Source organism: Temnothorax curvispinosus, unplaced genomic scaffold, assembly GCF_003070985.1.
Source record: "Temnothorax curvispinosus isolate PA1 unplaced genomic scaffold, ASM307098v1 QBEX01005075.1, whole genome shotgun sequence".
Taxonomy (NCBI): domain Eukaryota; kingdom Metazoa; phylum Arthropoda; class Insecta; order Hymenoptera; family Formicidae; genus Temnothorax; species Temnothorax curvispinosus.
The window spans coordinates 298557-318222 of record NW_020214855.1 but is presented as its reverse complement, the minus strand read 5'-3'; the positions used below and the strand labels follow the sequence as shown (position 1 = coordinate 318222).

The window sequence follows — 19666 nt, the reverse complement described above, 5'->3', positions numbered from 1 at the left end:
GCGACTTTGGTGCAAAATTGACTGTAAAGGAACAAAAATATCTAGTTATATATTAGCTCTTCATTCAGTGTATTGAATTTTCATCCTTCTTTTGCAAACTGTTAAAAAATGACAATTTTTGAGTTATGTCATTGTTGTAGCAAATAAGCGATGTACGCGTTCTGAAAATTTTGTACTAATTTTCTTATCTATTAATTTACGCATATTTTCAATTATCTGTGTAATACTATATTAGTGAATAAAAATATTATCAAGATGACATTAATATATTATCATGTAATTTAAAATTGTAAATAATATATTGCTTCGAATTTTGGACTAAATATGATAGATCGATTAAAAATAGATTTCAAGTCGTTCGTGACTTCGAAATTCAAAACTTCCCTTAGTTCCATCAGACAGGACATGTCCAGGTGTGCCGTTGAATGTACACTTAATGGATACCTATCGCTTATACACGTGTAATGCGCTCCACCGCACGTTTAATTGATTGAATTAGCTATAGAACCAGTTTAGATCGGGACAGCACCTGATCGTAACAAAGTCCCGACTGATCGATTTTGACGAATCGCTTGCGATTTCCACTGGACGACCTATCAAACAGTTCTTTTTACTGTATCAAAGCTATCAATCATTTTTTTAGATTTATGCTTTCATTACTTGGTCTGACAATGGAACAAATATTTCATTACTAATGGAACAAGTAAAAGATTTTAATCCGAGATACAGGGAAACTTTCTTTTCCATATTTTTCTTTTTTTTATGTTTTGAAACCCGATAAAATATTTCATAGGTACATAGTCTGACATTATACTCTCAATTTAGAATAAAAAGACTCAGCTAGGAAAAAAAGGATTGTATCGTCTCATCCATCTTGAAAATGTCACGTATTACAATAATCGTGTACGAACATCAAGATAAATTACCAGTAATCGTTCGTGTATTGCTTCCGATCTTTTACAAACTGTATCTACAGCAGCAGATCAATGCCACAAACTTTAACGGTTCGTTCACACTCCCGTGAAAAACTTGAACTGTCGTCCAGACAAACGGTTGGCAAGAAAACGCGTGTCGGCAACGGCGATAAATTGCGATCTTTACGGTGGGTCGGGGCGGTCCTAAATGAGAGGGGTAAATGTCCGATCGAGGATCACCAAACGATGTCCACAATGGCCAAAATGAACTCGCCCAGTAGCATTTCGCTTTCTAACGGCAGCACGTGTCCATCCACGTATCTTCCCCCCGCGTGTGTCTACCATATATTAACTAATACCCTGTAAACACGCGCTCGAGAGAAGGTCCAGCAGGCCGCTCTAATTAAAGGACATTCATATCGAGAGGCCCGCTTCGTCGACCCCTTTACTTTCGGCTTTCGCGAAAACTGGTTCGAATGTCCGTTTGGCCTGGCCCGCCACGCGAGCACCATTTGCCCGGTTTTTTTTGCATATGATTTGACACTTTTGAATTCTTAGTACCTGGCATTTATGTCTACCAACAGTCCATATTGACATTTTAAAATAAGAACTTTATAATACAAAAAGGAAAAAAGGATTAATAATTTTTAATACTTTTTTTTTACTTATCTCATATACGGATAAAGAAACATTTGTGTGAAATAACACATTTGAAGTTCGCTATGACTTTGCACCACGGCAATCAATTAGCTATATGGACGTGAAATACGTTTAGATAAAAATTAGTAACAAAAAGTTTCTCATATTTTGAAAGATTTGACATAAAGATAAACACTCTAAAGTTAATTAACTTTTATTAATTAAAATGCTACATATTGAAAAGAGAACTTAAAATGTTAAAAAATAAAAGTCTTTAAAGAATTGTTTCGCAGTTTCCCGCGATTCTCAGTAGGAAATTTACATCAATAACTTTATTTACAACAAAATAGATAAACACTTGATAGAAAATTCCTGCATAAATATAACAATTATTGAATTCCTAATTATATGCTCATTATAGTCATTATTCTGAAAATACGTCGTACCTATTCAAAGAGTGCATCGCCAAGACAAATCATGCGATACGTCCTTGCAATTTTAATCGTCGTCTTTGATTGCCGCTACGTTTCATCGTTAAGCTGACAATAATCCCATTGGCAACTATAAAAACGATGAAGATATTATAAATCTGTCAATGGTACGTGCACGCTGTTCGAGCTCAATGAAATAATCGCGTAAGTCACTCAACTGTTTGGAGAAGAAACCGTTTCTTTCTTACCGTTTGCATTCCATGACCGTTGATGAGTCATGATTTATTTATACCTATAACGATTTACGATCACGATTGATTAAGCAAATGTTTGGATACTGATTGCACGCAGACTTCTTCGGTTAAAACTGCGCGCATTATTGGAATTCTTACTCGATGGTACATGAACATAAACCAAATGCAAAAGTACATCGTAGATACCAAATTTCTATAACCTGTTCTCAAATTCTCCTTCGCAGACTATAATACAAAAATATAATTAGAAAAAAACAATACAAATATAATATATAAATACAAAAGGACTAATAAAAGCGAAACGCAATTAAATCGATTATGCAAACGATAGAGAGAGATAAAAAACGGTTCTCTGTACGGTGCATTTCTCCGGCGATGAAATTTCAGTCGGCATGACTTTCCCCTCGCGTCGAAGTTCGATCGATCCATCGCCGATGGATTATGGTTACACAAAGTAAATGCGTTCGTTTGCGACATGCGGTTCCCTCCAGGGATGTCTCACGGAGGAGACCTCTCTTCCGATTCTCTTGGCCGGTGGACCAAGACACACCGCAAAAACTAACCGTATCGAGTCGCTCAGGGTTACGAATCACCGAGCCAGGCAGCGTCCTTCGTCCTGCCTCTCACGGATCCTTGTGAGAATCGTCGCGAATTTGATCACAATCGTGACTTGTTCTCCTGGATCACAACAGAACAGACGATGGCAAGGCTATTTCCAGACTCTTTCCAGCAAGCGAGCCGACGCGAATTACTGTCCATCTGCCCCGCCGCAACCAAGGTCCCTGAACCATCATTGACCATATCCAATTTTACGTTCACTTGACGAACCTTCGTTCCCCTTTCAATCTTTATATATTTTTTACTCTATTCTTAGCACAATGAAATATATATTTGCTGTTCGTTGGATTTGTGATTTTTTTATGTGTATTTACATTAATGTACATAATATACTGTCATCTATAACTGTTTTCCCATTTCCTGAAATATATATTCCGATAAAAAAATGACATATTAAAATGTAAATAGAATTAAATTTAGTATATTTGCTTTTAAGACAAACGACAAGCGTGGTAATCGGCGATAACGGATATCATCTAAACGATTGTATAAATATGAGTGTGAAAATCTAATAAGAAAATAGTAGATGGCTAAACGACGTGGCTCGTAAGGAAGGAGGATCGCTGGCAGGATGCCTCGCCTAGATCCTGTCTGGAAGTCCTTCGGAGCGTGAAATCACTTCCAGCCTGAATATAAAGAGCGAAAAAACGAGTGTCCGTTTGTGTTTCGATCGTTCCGTACCACCGCCTCCGCAACTGCGCTCGAGATCATCGCGCGCCTGCTAAGCTTCTTCCCTTCGTGCGTCGCGTCGTGGACTTTGATTACTTTCTCCGGCACTCGAAGGGATCGCCATTAGCAGCAGTTAAGAACACGGCCTGAAGATACAGCTACGACGAACGCATTAGTCGAGCAATGTGGCCAGAAGTCTACCTTTTTATCAACTTCGGTTTCCCAATTTAAAACTTCATTAATGTCAGGATGCATTTGAGTTACAATATTTAACAAGAATCTATTTTAAATTCTGATTAAGTCTTCATTGTTAAAAATACATTATTCTTTGACGCTCGATAAATAAATCTCTATTAAATATTGTTTAATTTCTCAAATAAGTTGCAAGCGAAACAGAAGCATTAAAAGAAAAGGTTAAGTTGTATACGAGGCTACGAGGTTTTATTTTATACGGAATTTTATTTATTCAAAATATATCGAAAGTGTCGGCAGCAGAAGTTGTGCGAAAGAACTGTAAGTTAAATTCTAAGGTTGTCTCAGAGCGAGGTTGATTGCCTAATGAAAACTGACAGCCGGTATCGGTTTTCGTTTCGAATACATTTTTGATTACCCGTCGAAAGTGCGGCGCACTCCGTCGAGATAACGGCGAACGAGCGAAACGAGAGGAGGAGAGCGACAACGTTTTAAAGTTATCACGAAGAAATCGCCGCTCAAGAAAAAAGAAACGGTTAAAAATTTGTTGCCAAACAGGTTAACGTACTCTTATGACTCGTGACGCGCGGTAATGTCGCATCCGGTTTACTGGCGACTTGAAGGAAAAAAAACGTTACGAGAGCGTTCTTTGTGTGTAACATGGGCCAGACGGTCACACTTGAAACTTAAAGCTGATACAATCCTTTAAATTTCAAGAGCGCGGAAGTTTCTGAAATATACATTTCCAGAATCTCAATATATACAGTCCTAAACTAAATTGCGTTTTCACAAATAGCCGGAAGATCATTTTTCTTTTTTTTTTTACATTTATTGACTTATTCAAGATGTTTCTTATTCCTATTCTATAACTGCATTCTGCATGCATGACGTGTCGATACGCATCAACGTACTAGATCTTTTTAAATCAAACGACGTGCACGTTTTCAAGTATCGCGGCTCAACGAATTAGAGTTTTCCCTTTTTTCCGGAAATAGACTTCCTTTCTCGACCGATACTCCCTCGCTGCTCGACGTACACCCCAATGTTTCTCCTCATCCGATGCCCTCCTGCAGTCATATACGCTCGTCCCGAGTCTATAAATAAAATCGACGGCTCCGCGACGCGCCACCGTGTGCGTGCAGCGTGCACTGGGGTCGAAATCCAGCGAGTGGTGTGTTCCACTTATAAATAGACATACGTAAATGGATTAACCGCGGCGGAATGTGCAGTTCGGTGCCCAAGTCCCTTTAAAACGTGGAAGAACGACCGCGGCATTAACGGAGCGCCACGCACCGTTCTGCACCTCGCTGACGAGAAGCACGCAGCATCAGTCGGTGCGATAAACTTGCGAAGAACGGTTCCCTCATCGGTGAATTTTAATATCTCGATATATCATGACCAATGTTCGCACAGCGTAATTTTCGATAATTAAATTGATCGTGCAACCGCGGTTCTCTCGGTTTCTACAGTTTGCGATAGAATCTTATTAGCAGCGAGAAAGGTGAGTCAAAATTACTCGCGTAGCGTGACGAAAAAAGTGGAGTAATTTTAGATACGAGACCGTTTTGAATAATATATATTTAATTCCATTCCAAAGTTAAGAATCGTCGTCTTTCAGATAAAAGTTGACAATATACTGTACTACAGATTAATCATAATACAGCTTTTGTTTGAAGAATAAAGATTTCCTGCTTTAAACTTGTATACTTTGAAAGTACTGTCATTTAAAATTGCTTTATATTTATATCTATCCCGCGTTTATTTTGTCCCAAATCAAACAAATACATTGTGGAATAGAATTCTTAAACATTTTATCAAGTTCATTATTAACTCTAGTTAGATAAACCTCGGTTAGTTTGATAGTGCAACAAAATATCTACGTTTTTTTTCACATCGCAGCGCTAATCTGCAGAAAAAAGAAGAGTTAGTCGAAACTCTGATTAATATTAACTAACGCGTCGGCGGTCATTTCTTAATATCTTGATGGTACGCGTACCGCATCCTGATGTGACATGCATATGCCTGTTCGGTCGCACATAATATCTGGAGCAGATATGTGTGTGACATACACACACACATCCGGCCGATATCTCACTAAAATTACACGAGGCGATCGCATGAGATCATGGTGTCCGTTCTGCGTAATAACAATGAGCTGGACGTCACAGCATATCCACGCAAAGTGAACTTATAAAAGTATACCGCGAAATGTACCGCGCAGAACGTGCAATCCTGCGGTCGCTCTCGCGTCCGGGTAATTCCAGACTCGTAATAACCAGGGAGACAAGAGACAGATCGAGAACGGATGTAAGTGGGTCTGAGGAAGAAGAGTGAAGGGGGTTGCGCGTGACTAGTGTTACATACGGGATTTAACAGTGTAACGTTACGTTCGTTGGACGGGGCCCTTTCCTGCGCTTCTCGGATTCGCGGCGCGGGTCTTGGATTTCTCGCGGGAGGGAAAGGAGGTGATTGTGTGTGTATTGGGGTTTTAAATTCCGGGGCCAGGTTGAATGCGCCCACAGGCTGTCCTCTATGCGCCGTTTCTCCTCGATATCGAGGACAGTATCCACGTCATCGACGAGATAGGACAATACTCGTCGCGCGTCCGTGCTCGCGTGACGCCTCACCAATGATCGCGGCGAGAGCATACTCGCGACCGGAAATCGCGCTAAGAAGCGTAAGATAGGGGAGAACTTACATTTCCACCAGGCTGGGCGATATTTTTAACACTTAATGAGTGACATGCCTCATTTGGGAGTCTATGAAGATAACGGAAAAATAAAAATATCTCTTCTCATTGTGCATATGTAAATTTATAGTTACAAGTTACGATACTTGAATGATTTCATAAAGTAATGTTGAACAAGATAGATAAGTCTAATTTAAACTAGATAAATGCCCTTATGACGTTAAATATGCATATAACGCAAATATCTCATCAATAATTGGTACGGAAACAATTATTGGTATCGAAGAGCAATTCGAGTAATTAACTAGTACTTATCGCTTATTTACGTTGAGTAAAACTTATCAAAAAAATATTCCTCTTGTTACAAATTACAACAATTATTTAGCAAAGCAAAATCATAAAGATTGCCATGATAATTTTATAAAGATACGAAGAAGAAAGAAAAGCAACTCGTATCATGTTATCTTGACCTAGGATCGGATCATACCCTCTCGGTATAAATGCGAGTTCTCCGAACATGTGTACTCGAGCAATTATGTGCAATTAAAATTTATATGCTTTGGTATATACAGCGCAGTACTCTCCGTGAATATTCTCGGGTGGGAACGGGAATGATAATTATCCTCCTACTTTGCTTGATAATGTTTTATGCGTACAGAAATACGAATAAATAAAACAAGAAACGCGAAATGAGAAAACGAAGATAACTGAATTTTTTTATAATCAAGCGACTGAAGGCGAGAAATCGGTCTTTTTCTCCACATTCAAAAATTTGTATCGGTTTTTATCTCGGTTAACACGCTGACAATTCCGTTGTGTATCGTACCATTGTGAAGGGATTCATAAAAAAAAGTCACCGATATATCTGCGCGGCTCTTTCGAGTTCCAGACAGTGCGAGAACAAATATTTGAGAATCTGAACGAGGATGTGCCGAAAGTGCTAAGTGCTGCGCTCGTGCCTCATGTGTCTGTAAAATTCATCGAATGCACGCGACGCTTTCATCGCCAGCATTATCTTTCTCTTAAATATTTCACCGTATATGTATCGTACCGTCATTAAATAGAATTTTTATGCAGTTGCGTTATCAATACGAAATATAGCACGAATAACATAAAACAATTATCTCTAAACTCGAAACGTATTATACTCGTTTGTAAACAAGAAATTGTAATTTTTAAAGATGAATTTGATAGACGTACTGCGAAGAGAAATTCAAGTAGTAGTTGAAAATGAAAGACAAATTCAACAAAACAAAAAAATGCAGTTTTCGTTCTCGACGTATTAAAATCACAAAAGAATTGTCGTCTGATAATCTCCTTTAAGGCGTGGGACGCATACGCGTCACTGACCTGCCGCAAATAAACGTACGTTACGCGAACGAAATAACCTGCCGAAATAAACTACTAAACGATATTCCACGTCCGCGACCTACGTAAATCTATTTTCGTCTAGTGGCACGAGGTCCAAGGGGGCGGTTAGAATTGTAAGATGGTTGTGTCTTGATTCTGAGAAAAAGAATCGATAGCCCGAGGTCCTGAATAAAAACGCAAGAGGACATGATCTCATAAATTATGTCTAAATAGTGCGCAGAACGTGTTGTTTTTCCAAACAATGTCACGGTCCATAAATTTCAAAGATAAGTTTAAAAACTGTATAATCGAGAGCTCATTGAAAAAAATATAACCAAATGAGGGGGAATATATCTAGGAAGACGTTTCACGCGCGATATATAGAAACTACGCCGCTCGATACAATGTAGATCGCAATTGCGTGCCGTAACGTTAATTATATTAAAGGGGTTCCCGAGATAATTAACCGGCCGATAGCGATCATCGACATCGAAACGAGAGAGCGTTGAGGAAATCTCTACGATACTACGGTAATTTCTAGTTCACATTCTTACATGAGATACACACCGCGAGGTGAAGGACTCTTTAACGACGCTTGTTTACGGAACACACAATCTCAACAATACGCGTTTTCTACAGCAATATGTATTCGAAAGTTGCATATTTTATTAACGCGTATCGTCCAAATAATTACGTGCGAAATATAAAATGTTAATTAACTGTGATGTAAAGATAATTTTTTAAGGTAACATTTAAGCTACTTATCCAATTTCTTTCTCGCTTTATTTCTCCTCGTCTTTCCTTCTATTCGTTCGTACGAAGAAACAGAACCTCCGTTAATATCTAGCAGTGATTCACTTTTTCCGAGCATTCCGTGATTTCTTCGTCTATCCCGCGACCTCCCTTCGCACACTTATAAACGGCTGTAGCTTGTAACGGAGACAGATTGGACGCACATGAGGCCGCGCGCGCGCTTTGACTTTTCTCGTGCAGCTTTCCGCCCCTGGAGACATCGCGGCTGCCAGATGAAAACATCCGACAGGAAATATTCCCCCTGGATCAGGGGGAGAGTTGCTTTTTTATACATACTGATTTAAACCGCAGTTACACAGCAGAAAGCATGGAGGGGTGACACCGCAGGCTAACTTTAAATCTGAACGGTCTTAGACATTAACGGGAGGGATTCGTTTAACGCATGCACCCTTCGGTTAAAGGGACCATATGATTTTTTAAGACCTTTCTTCGGAGTCAGACTCATGTCTTCTCATACACTTTTACATCAAATATACCTTTCTAATAGGAAAAGAAATATTATATATATATATATCCATTCATTCATTTTTAATTTTTATCTTATCTATTTGTCTCGCGTTCTTAGAAAAAATATTCAATATTTCGGCAAACTTCTTAGAATAGGTAAATAAAGAATTAACTTTGGCACAATCTTCAACGCCTTACAATCTGCGACGATTTTCCGGAAAGGTATCAAACGCTTGACTCACTTCCTACACCCAATTGCAACCTGTCCCCTTTCTCGCGTCTCGAGTCTCTTCCTCGTCGAACAGAGCGTGACCGGGGTGATTTCTCTTCACGAAAAGAATACATTTCAAGGTCTGTGGATTCATGCAGGAAGCGACAGTTGGCGCGAAAGATTTTAGCATATGTCGGATCCGTAGAAAGCAACACGTGCACCATCGCTACCTCGCAGAAATTGAATGAATATGCATTCCATTCATAAGAATCACTCGAGGTTCGTTGCCTGCCCGAAGGAGGAACGCACAGCTGACTCCCCCGATGTCGAAATCAAGGCGCGTGATTTTGGATGCAAATTAGAAAGGATCCGGATGCGTGTGTCCAAAAAAATGAGCAGAAATCACAAAGATTAGAAATCACACGAAAAATCAGAAGAAAGAGTTCGAAAATCTTCACAAATCAGATATAAATTAGATCGAAGCTGAAAGTCCAACATTCCATTCGGCGGACGAAGGAATAATTTGATATCAACAATTACTATCGGATAGAATGCGAAACGAATGTGGTCGCGTGCTATCGAGCAAATCTGAAACGCATTAGCGACAAGTTAATAACGTCGATACTCGAGTGCCGGGAGCACGCAATTTTTACGACCCACGATAAGAAACGAAGTCAAGAACGCGCGCAAGGTAAAGTGGTTTTTGATAACATTATTAGCTTTATCAACTTTAATTAATATTACGCATATTTCATTTTATTCGCGAACGGAAACAAAACATTGTACAAAAAAAGAGATAATAAAATTCTCTGCTAAAATTATATTCTTTTCAACACGGCATTACTAATATTTCATCGATATGAAAAAGAAAACAGTAAAGTTGTAAAGAGGCTTATCAACAGATGTATTATTCTCAGTCACGGTGTACTGTTCAAACATTAATATTCATTAGGCATACGCCAACTAGAAATACTCATGCTAGTCATACACGACACTAAACTAGATAAGTCACAGCTAATAAGTCTTACGCCTCTTACGGCATTAACAAAATAAACAAAACTTCCTTTTAAAAATACGACAAACATTCTAAGAAAAATTATTGATTTCTAATATAGAAAGATGTAGAAGAATGCGTTAAAATTTGTTCTAAGATCATCTGGTTCGTGTAGTGATGCACACACAATACGACTGTTATATTGTGGAGAAATAATATACAAAAATCCGCACTTTTAGCTCGCGATATAAGCGAATAGTTGCTATGCGGCGTTTCGGGTCACGCAAAGTTTCGCCACGCTAGCTTAGCTCTATCTCAAATGGCATCGGAAATCTTTTCTCGTGGTAAGAGATGCAAATAACTTCTTCGTCACGAGGGGACCGTCCGGCAGAAATTTCTTCGGGGCGCTAAGGGCCCGTCCGTTTGCCCGGTAACTCAAGCGGAATAATTACTGGGCACGTATATAGGCACACTACTCGAAACCCTCTCCACTTTTTCATACGACTCCTTGGCGGGCAGGGGTGAGCGAATTTACTCTTAGGGGGAATCTTCTTTCACACAGGTGTCGAGGCGCAGAACGAAGGAACCGCATTATACGCGCGGCTGCGCAAGTCGGATTTTTCGAATCTTGCCCACATTAATGATTCTTTTTCCCAGTTAATCTTTTTTGCGTCCTGACCCTATCTATTATTTTAACCTCGTTTAAAGCAAATCTTAAGAAAAAGACACAAACCACCGTTGCGCTAATCTAACCGCGTGTTTATAAAATTTCGTGTAAAAAAAGAACAAGATTATCTTATTATTAAAAGAGACATTTGCCGCGTAGCATTTATGCAATGTATGTGCCATAACCATTTTGTAATGACCAATGTGGTGCTAAAGCGATATAGTAAATATTATTATTATTACTCCAAGCTGTTATCGATCGTCGCGTGCATTCCATTTACGTAATCAAAAGCGCATTTGTAAGGTTATCACGCATAAATGTCGCGACGAAACAATAAGCGCATCGTCATGCAACAGACGTGCGTCGACATATATCGCGCAGTCGGCTAAAAGTAGTCAAGTCGTGAAGTCATACAGCTAACAGCGGATCGATCACGTCGATTTAAGCTGACTTCTTCGTATTTTTTTTATTCGACTCTATAGGGATAATTTTTCATACGTGACTGTCTTTCGAACACATCGAGAAAGAGAAAGAAAGATGAGTCTGACATCGCGGATCACCGGCAACAACTAAAGTCGTGCGAATGATCGTGACAACGTCAAGGAGGAGAAGAGGCTGCGAGCCAGCGGACAAGCGTCGATCATCGGTAATTTCACAGCGAATATTTTTGCCCGTGGCGAAAAATCGCGGATTTTTGCCGTAAAACGAGACAATCGCCGTCGCGCCCTCGGGACGATCGTGCGCTTTGTCTCGCGGCTCGTTCGATTGGCGGCGAGTGGAAAAACTCTTGTTGACGGGGTCAAGGATGGAGTTAAGGAGCGAGTCGAACACGGGGAGGTATGAAAAACGTTCCGTCGTTCGACGTTCAGGTGCGGGCTTACTCGAGAGAAAAACTTATGCGCGATTTAGTTGCTCGTGTTTCCTCCATGGCATCCACGATGCGGAACACCGCCCTTCGAAACGGTACGAAACGGCGGTTGCCCTGGCAAGCCGTTAAAGAGGTCGTCGCCGGCCGTAGGAAGTGCCGTGCCCAAGGAAGGAGAATATTTTTGAAACTACGTCTCTGAACGCTCACTCAGCTGTTACCTTTTTTTTTAGAGTTCATCTTGATTGCACGAGTGTGCCCGCGTGTAAGAGTTCCTTACTGTCGCACTTCCCATTGTTATAAAAAAATTCTGTCGTTGGAAAATATCTCTTCTGACACCATAAATGAGACATTTGTTGAATTGCATTGAAACGTAGATGTATGTGATATATCAATAACCTTTCAAAATCCGCAAATCTCTATTCTTATTGTCAAATAAAAAATTGTGCTAATTACAGATAATTTCATAATTTTTAATTTTATAAACGGTAAAAGTAAAATATTTCGCCAACTTCAAAATATTCTCAACTAATTTAATACGCGAATATACATATGTGTAGTATATCAGCTTAATTGGCAATTTCTCATTTTGTTTTGATTGAACTGGTGAAAAGGTTAAAACCGCGGAAAGATCAACTGTCAGGAAGCAACGCGAATTTCTCTCAATTTCGCGTCTTATCATGACAAGCTGCGTTTCAATAAGATACAATGAGTCAGAATAATCTTCGTGTTACGCTCAATCGAGATGTGCGCCTATCGGATTCTACGAGCCAATATACGAGCGGCGATCACGTTACTCTCTTTGATCGTAAATGCGATCCGTCCGGCGCTCCTCGGAAAACTGCAACCTTGGACCTCGAGCGTTGCCGATAACGGTGCAACGCTGTTAATTAAGGCGCTATCGTTATAGCATCGCGCGAATTATCGGATGTGCATCGTTAATTAAGCTCCATCCCGCCCAGACGGTTCCACGAAAGCAGACATTAGTCTGGAACGGAAATACGCGCCCCAGGGTGACGTCTCGATCATCGAACTTCTCGAAGGTAGCTCCAATGCGATTTTCTTGCTAATCGTCTTCTACCCCCCTTCCTCCCCCTCCTGCCGCCCTCATCTTCGAACACAATAAGGTTCGTGGAACGTCCGGCGACATATCTTCGCCGGGAGAATATCGCCCATTGTCACGACAAACACTTTACTTACTAAAATGTTCGTCCATCGGCATCGATATAAATTCGCTTTGCAGGATGAATGACCGCGCGCAATAAAACGTGCGGTTAACGGGTTCTTTCGCGCATGCGTTCCGTTTTGCACTGTCGTTCGCGGTTACTCGTCCGCGCAAGGCCTAAGCGAATCTAGGCTAGTCAGCTGCAGCCGAGATGCAGCGACTGACTAGTCTTACCTTGAGACTAGTTGCATGCCAAGTGTCACAGCCGCAACACCGCGGAGAGAGAGTCCCTCCGTCCGCGATTCGACGCGTCAATGTGCGTTTGCTCACAATTTCCGTTGTGTCGCCCTATAAACTTCGCAAGGGAGTGGTCATTTACATATCAAGATATTTTAATTATCCGCAATCACGAGGTAAGTTAATTTCAAGTGATTGTGGAAAGTGGGAAACAGCTGCGAGCTGTTATTATTTCTCACGGAAATATTTTCAAATCGTTTGAGAAATCATTAGAATATCAGAATTGTTAGAAGATATATTAAAGGGACTAGGGAGGGTTGAAAATGCAGAAATTGGCTCGTGTTTAATTGTTTATAACAAGGCCGCGAATGAACATAAAACTTTTTTATTGTTAAGGGTATTAATTATAACATTATAAATGAGAAAATTCATTGAAAGCCATTCTCAGATCAATAATAACGGCGTCCCAATATAACAAAGAAAACTGTCGAATCCACGGTTTTATCACAATTCCGGTTGAACAGATAAAGGTTTTGGCAAATTTCAGGAATATTTCTTCTCCTTAGGCTTCCCTCTATTGATTATACCTAAAAAATTAAGAATAAAAATAAAATTAACAAAATGGCGTCCAGAAAACAAATTTTTTTCCCAAATTTTTTGTTTTCTGGACGCCATTTTGTCAATTTTATTTCTATTTTTAATTTTTTAGGTATAATCAATAGAGGAAAGCCTAAGGAGAAGAAATATTCCTGAAATTTGCTAAAACCTTTATTCGTTCGACTGGAATCGTGATAAAACCATGGATTCGACAGTTTTCTTTATTATATTGGGATACCGTTATTATTGATCTGGGAATGACTTTAAATAAATTTTCTCATTTTATAATGTTATAATTAATACCCTTAACAATAAAAAAGTTTTATGCGTTTATTCGCGGCCTTGTTATAAACAATTAAACACGAGCCAATTTCTGCATTTTCAACCCTCCCTAGTCCTCTTAATGCTTGAATTAATACATATTTAAAAATAACGTTGATGAATAACTTCTAGAATAAATCTGACAAGTACGTTAAAAGTCACGCATTCCTTTCAAATCTCGTATCCTATTAATATTCAAGTAATCTTTTATGCTGTTAGTATCGTAATTACATTATTTGAGGAAATCGATCACTCGAGCATTGAATTTTCTAGTTAGTTTGGACAAATCGAGATTGTACCGTGTTATCGATAGTAGCGTATCGAGAACCGTGCGAATGCGTGCTGACGATCGAACCCTCGTCGTAGGGTGTGTGTGCGCGCGCACAAAACCACCCCATCGGGTTCCACACCCCCGACGAAAACGTGTTTATCGATCCGGTAACCTCACAAACTGGCGACCGGCTGACATTAAACCGAAAGACGAGACGCACGTGCGAAGACGAGATAAATGAGCGCGTGCAATTACGAAGTGCAACAAAAACGATCTCAATCGAGTGCGCTCGCTCGTGTAATTAATACCAGATACCGTAATTAAGCCGATACCTTATCGCCGTTTCGCAGACACATTTACGAGAGGCCGAATGAACACTCCGAGGAAGTGAGTAGACGAATGTATAAACAGATCAAGCTAAATTCATATCTCGACGCCAACAATCGTGGCAGCGAGAATTTCCTTCGTTTCCTTAATTCTGCATAGTTTCCTTTCCTGCTTTCGACTGAGATAGAGACGACCTGCTGTCAACGTATAAACTCCGAAACCTGCCCCTGACGTAAGACCGCAAGATCGGCCATCAGATTAGCGTGACGTGCGAAGAATAAGAATAAAAATGTGGGAAGTAGAATTTGCAAGCCGCGATAAAGTTACACCGGAAATGTTAACCGCAGTTGTCTGTCGTGTACGGAATACTTTATTTTCTCATCATCTACGAACTGCTCGATTCCATAATCGAGTGTTAGCACGTGCAATTGGACGAAATATCATAGGCCTATTCATTTTAGCTGAACTTCTTGCACAGTTCATCTTTTCTTCTTTACTTTTTTTCTCCAACGTGATAAAAAAAAAAAGATGAAAGATGAACCGTGCAAGAAGTTCAGCTGAAACGAACAGGCCTCATATTTACGTGTCTCGTGGTGAAGTCTCATATGAAAACTGATAATGTGACGAAATCGAATGTGCAATCCGATATTTATGTGGAATAGTTGAACGACCAATTGTAAGTAGGTCAGGGAAAGGCGTGTACCTTCGTGTAAACCCGTACTACCTGTTTGATAGGCTACAGGCGTATATGCGGAATGTGCGAGAGGGAATAGTCCTTTAGAATACAAGACTCTCGATCCAAAAAGAATTGAGTATACCGCATGATATTGTGGGAACGTAACAGTGATTTTCTTACGTTCTTCAAGAATTTGAGAAGAGCTACATATGTCAAATCAGACAAGTAATTTCACGCTTCGTTGAAGCTGCGCGAGGTATCATTTCAAACGAGTAGTTCCAGTACCGGCAGTCGAATCTGTTGGACAGGCATACAGTGCTCCAGATAAATCGCTGTTGTCAGCTTTAGACGACCAAATAAACGGGGCGCGCGCAATTTATGCCGGCGATAAATCCGCAATAATTGGATCGTCGCAAAAAGTTCCAGAAAATAAGAAAAATATGTATATATCGTTCTCGGACGATTGCGACTTTCGAGTTAATACGGCGCGACGATATATTATGCCGAATCAGATGATCGCTGGCTCCGCATGACGCCATTCGAGTGATTTCAACAATGCGCGCTCGTTTTTCTCCATATCTCTCTCTCTCTCTCTCTCTCTCTCTCTTTCTTTCTTCCCCTCTCGCGAGTCATCTCGCACCTCGATTCGCGGACCGCCAATTTATCTTCTCAATCCGCGTACGCCGAAATGTGCTGCCGAGAAAGGAAAGCACGTATGTACACCCGAGTGCATTAACCCGGCTACCGGAGGGATGCATCGCACTATGTCATCCTGACGCACGTTCTGAGTGTAAACCCGCGGAGTTAATGCACTCGACTGTATCACCTGCTCCACCGTACATCATAGTAATTACGCGAATAACGTGGAATTCATTCGTTAGTGCCCTCGGCGAAAGACGGCGAATCAAACCAGTTTGTGTTAACGAACGCGCGTAAAAAGCGCGGTGTTCCATTCGCGATCATTATAAGAGCGTACCGGGCATAAAGAGAAATCTTTATCTCTGGCTTTGGTATAACTACGGAATCTATATTCGGTTCTTACTGGCGTTAAGAGACGTTTCTACGATTATTAAAAACGCGTGCCCATTTAAAGCAGAATCTCCGAGATTATCTTCAACGCGATGCAAACGTAAATTGGGAGGTTAGCGCGCATTCTTCGGTGTATATTATGAACAGTGGAGTATGCTTGTGCTGTGAATGGACTTTTAATTATTGCACGAATAATAAACGAAGAATTACTTCGTTTTACGTCTGTAAAAAAGCTAGAATTGTGCATTCAGCTTATCGTAAACCTGTAATGTAACGCATATCCATTTTTTAATAAGAGGTTTTAAGTGCTTCAAGAATAACCTAATCAATTAGGTATGTGCAAAATATTATAGTACGCGCATTGAATTTCGCAGTTTTAAAATGTTTTCCCGATGCGCAAAATATCTAGAACATAAACAGCGATATCAAAGGACTTGCAAGAGCGCGAGTGAAAATAATAAATACTGTTTGGTATGAGATGAGTCTTGCAATCATGCCGGAAATGTAATGCATTCCAAATTCCAATACATCCGTCCAACGGTACATTAGTAGGACGATACCGAAAGTTTCTCTTCTCTCTCTTTCGCGCGCGAAGACTTAACTCTCGATGCATATCGCCTTGTTTACAAAACGTGAAGAGTGTCATACCCGAGTGACTTGCCGCGTATCGGCTAGACGATTAATACCGAGTACTGTTATGCTGCAGAGAACTTTCCTGGTAGTTCGATAACTTTACGCCGAAGCGGACGAAGGATATTATTGATCTCTCATCCGCATTCCGCGACATGAGTGCGTACTGCGTAACATATAAGTTCTCTTGAAATTATCGACATATCGGACAGGAATACACACTAAAATACGTTGAAATAAAGTTAAATTCTTCTTCGGTATTTTGAAACTCGCAACGTTCTACCCTTATTTACAAACATATATCCTTGTACACATTTCTAACGGTAGAAATCTTTTCCAGTAATATCTGATCAATCTAACTGTTCCGTTGAAGTGATAAGTACCTATTTCTAAAACTACTACAAAATATGTAGTTATAAAATTTATTTTTAAATAACATTCGTGTTTTTTGCCGTAAGTGAAAATAATATGTTTATTTTTAATTTTCAATAATCGTATACAAATGTAGCGTGAAAAGAAAAGACAGAAATTTCATGAACAATTTTCAGAACATTGCTTGACACTAGTAAACTTTTTATTCTATTTATGATATAAGAGAAAGTTTACAATGATCAATTTTTATACGTTTGTAATGCATTATAAAAACAAATGTAAACAAAATTAATTTTTATCAATCTCCCCACTTTACTTATTCAGTTAATCTATTTACTATGAATAGAAAAATCATGGTTCGTAAAAACTATTCGTGTTTAAGAAATAAAACTATTTAAGAAATAAAATTAATTTTCAAATAAATCGTCGATGTAATTGAAGTTATAGAAAAATTGATAAAAGTATTAAACTTGAATTTTTCAGTAGGACAATACGTAAACTCAAATATATGAATAAATACAAAAAAAACTATAAAAAATTATTATCACTAAAAAAAACTCAATTTTTCTTACATAAGAACCCGCTTCGTGATGGCAGAAAAAACTAACAACCTATACAGCGCCCGACTCCGTAATGTGCGTAGGAGACTTTTTCAAGACGATGGTGACAACGACGAGCAACAGAAGCATAAGGACATTGAAAACCGTTTTTCGGAAGAGAGGCGAATACAATTGGAACAGGTAAAAAGCAAAATAAACGATTCTTCTTTATTAAGTCAAATTTAAACGATTGTTAAAATTATTTCTCGTCACGATTACGTAATTATCGATAAAGTTATTTTACGCGAAATATTGCAGAGATTAGACACCGATTAAAGTGGTCTAAAACTGAAATGCTTATTGATGTGTAGAGCATGGAGAAGTGGAACTTCGACTTCGTGCGCGGAGAACCACGACCCGGTCGCTACGAATGGGTAAAACTCGACGAACAAGGAAATGAAATTTCTGAATCCAAGGAGACAAATGGGAGAATAAGTGCGGAGGAAGCATCAGAAAACAACGTGGAACAAATCGATGGATGAAACGATCGAAGCGGCAAAAGAATCAAATTGTGATATTATTTATTGATAGAAAATAAGCAAGATTTAACATCATATTTTTTCGAGCATGAAAAGACTACGTAAATTTTTAATTGTATAATACGTAAATAATTTTTCATGAATAATGAAAACTATATTTATAAATTCTTTTTAAAAGTTTAGAACGATTTTTTTTATATGAGTAGGAAGAGTAATAAGTGCAAAGTCTTATAAGCAAAAGTATTTATTATTTAATTATATTTAAAATGGCAATTTGTAAATTGGACTTTATAAATTGGCGGTTTATTTTAATTGATCAACTCTTAAGTTTCTAGTCAAAAGAGGCATGATGTCAAACATGTCTCCAAGAAACCAAAGCTAAATTTTTAATTTTATTTAACTTATTGACAAATCAGAAAACACACACACAAACAACCTGAATCATGCATTTGGTGTCTAATTAATTTTATCTATATTAGTTTCACAACATGACATTATTCATTTTAATATTCATGGAAACAAATGTGCAATACACGTTATTATACTCAATCGATATTTTTAGTACTTCGGAGTACACAATAATCGGGCAGCTTAGGAGAAAGAAATTTGTATAAAAATATACATAACATGAAATTATATGAAATTATAAAATAATTGAGTATTTTAATATATCTGTTTCCTTTTCCCTTTTTTCTTACTTTAATGCGTATAATAATGAAAAAAGAATAGTTATATGCGCTTGGCAATTCTGATTATACGGAAGTTATGCGTGACCTAATTTATACTATGCTAAGCTGAAACATCTGCCTCGCGACGAGCAAATATCTTGTAGCATTTGTAGCAAGGCATCTGTAGTATTGTAGAGAAGAAAAATCAGTCTTAAATATAGTATTTTTTCCAGTATTCGGAACGCAATTCGCAAAAATCTCGTTTATCAATTACAGATTAAATGCTACACTATCACAACTGTGAATCGCCTTTAATTATTGTTTATCTATTTTCCCTCATATAAAACATTCGCCGTACGAGAGTTGATACCACGAGTATCAAGACTTCGTTGAAATAATCCAGAGTACTTGCCGTGAGAAGGCGCGAGAATGCGCGTTGCACCTGGCATCATTTCTTTAAAGATCGTTTTTTCTTCGCGCTGCTCCGCCATGGAAGCTGGCCACCACGGCAGTACCAGCCAGAAATTGCACTTCCGTTCCGC

At 39.0% G+C, this 19666-nt stretch overlaps 1 protein-coding gene across 4 annotated transcripts; it reads left to right on the top strand.

Annotated features, from left to right (window-relative positions):
- Nucleotides 1-11268: 11268 nt before the first annotated feature.
- On the top strand, nt 11269-19110 carry LOC112454469. Of its 4 annotated transcripts, none has more exons than XM_025015891.1 (3): nt 11269-11534; nt 17956-18118; nt 18289-19110. In XM_025015891.1, the coding sequence occupies exons 2-3, from the start codon at nt 17969-17971 to the stop codon at nt 18457-18459; spliced, it is 321 nt and encodes a 106-aa protein (XP_024871659.1). In that variant the 5' UTR covers nt 11269-11534; nt 17956-17968; the 3' UTR covers nt 18460-19110. The 4 variants fall into 4 exon arrangements, with proteins under 4 accessions (XP_024871659.1, XP_024871657.1, XP_024871660.1 ...); XM_025015889.1 differs by lacking the exon at nt 11269-11534 and adding an exon at nt 11609-11725; XM_025015892.1 differs by lacking the exon at nt 11269-11534 and adding an exon at nt 13131-13331.
- The last annotated feature ends 556 nt before the right edge of the window (nt 19111-19666 follow it).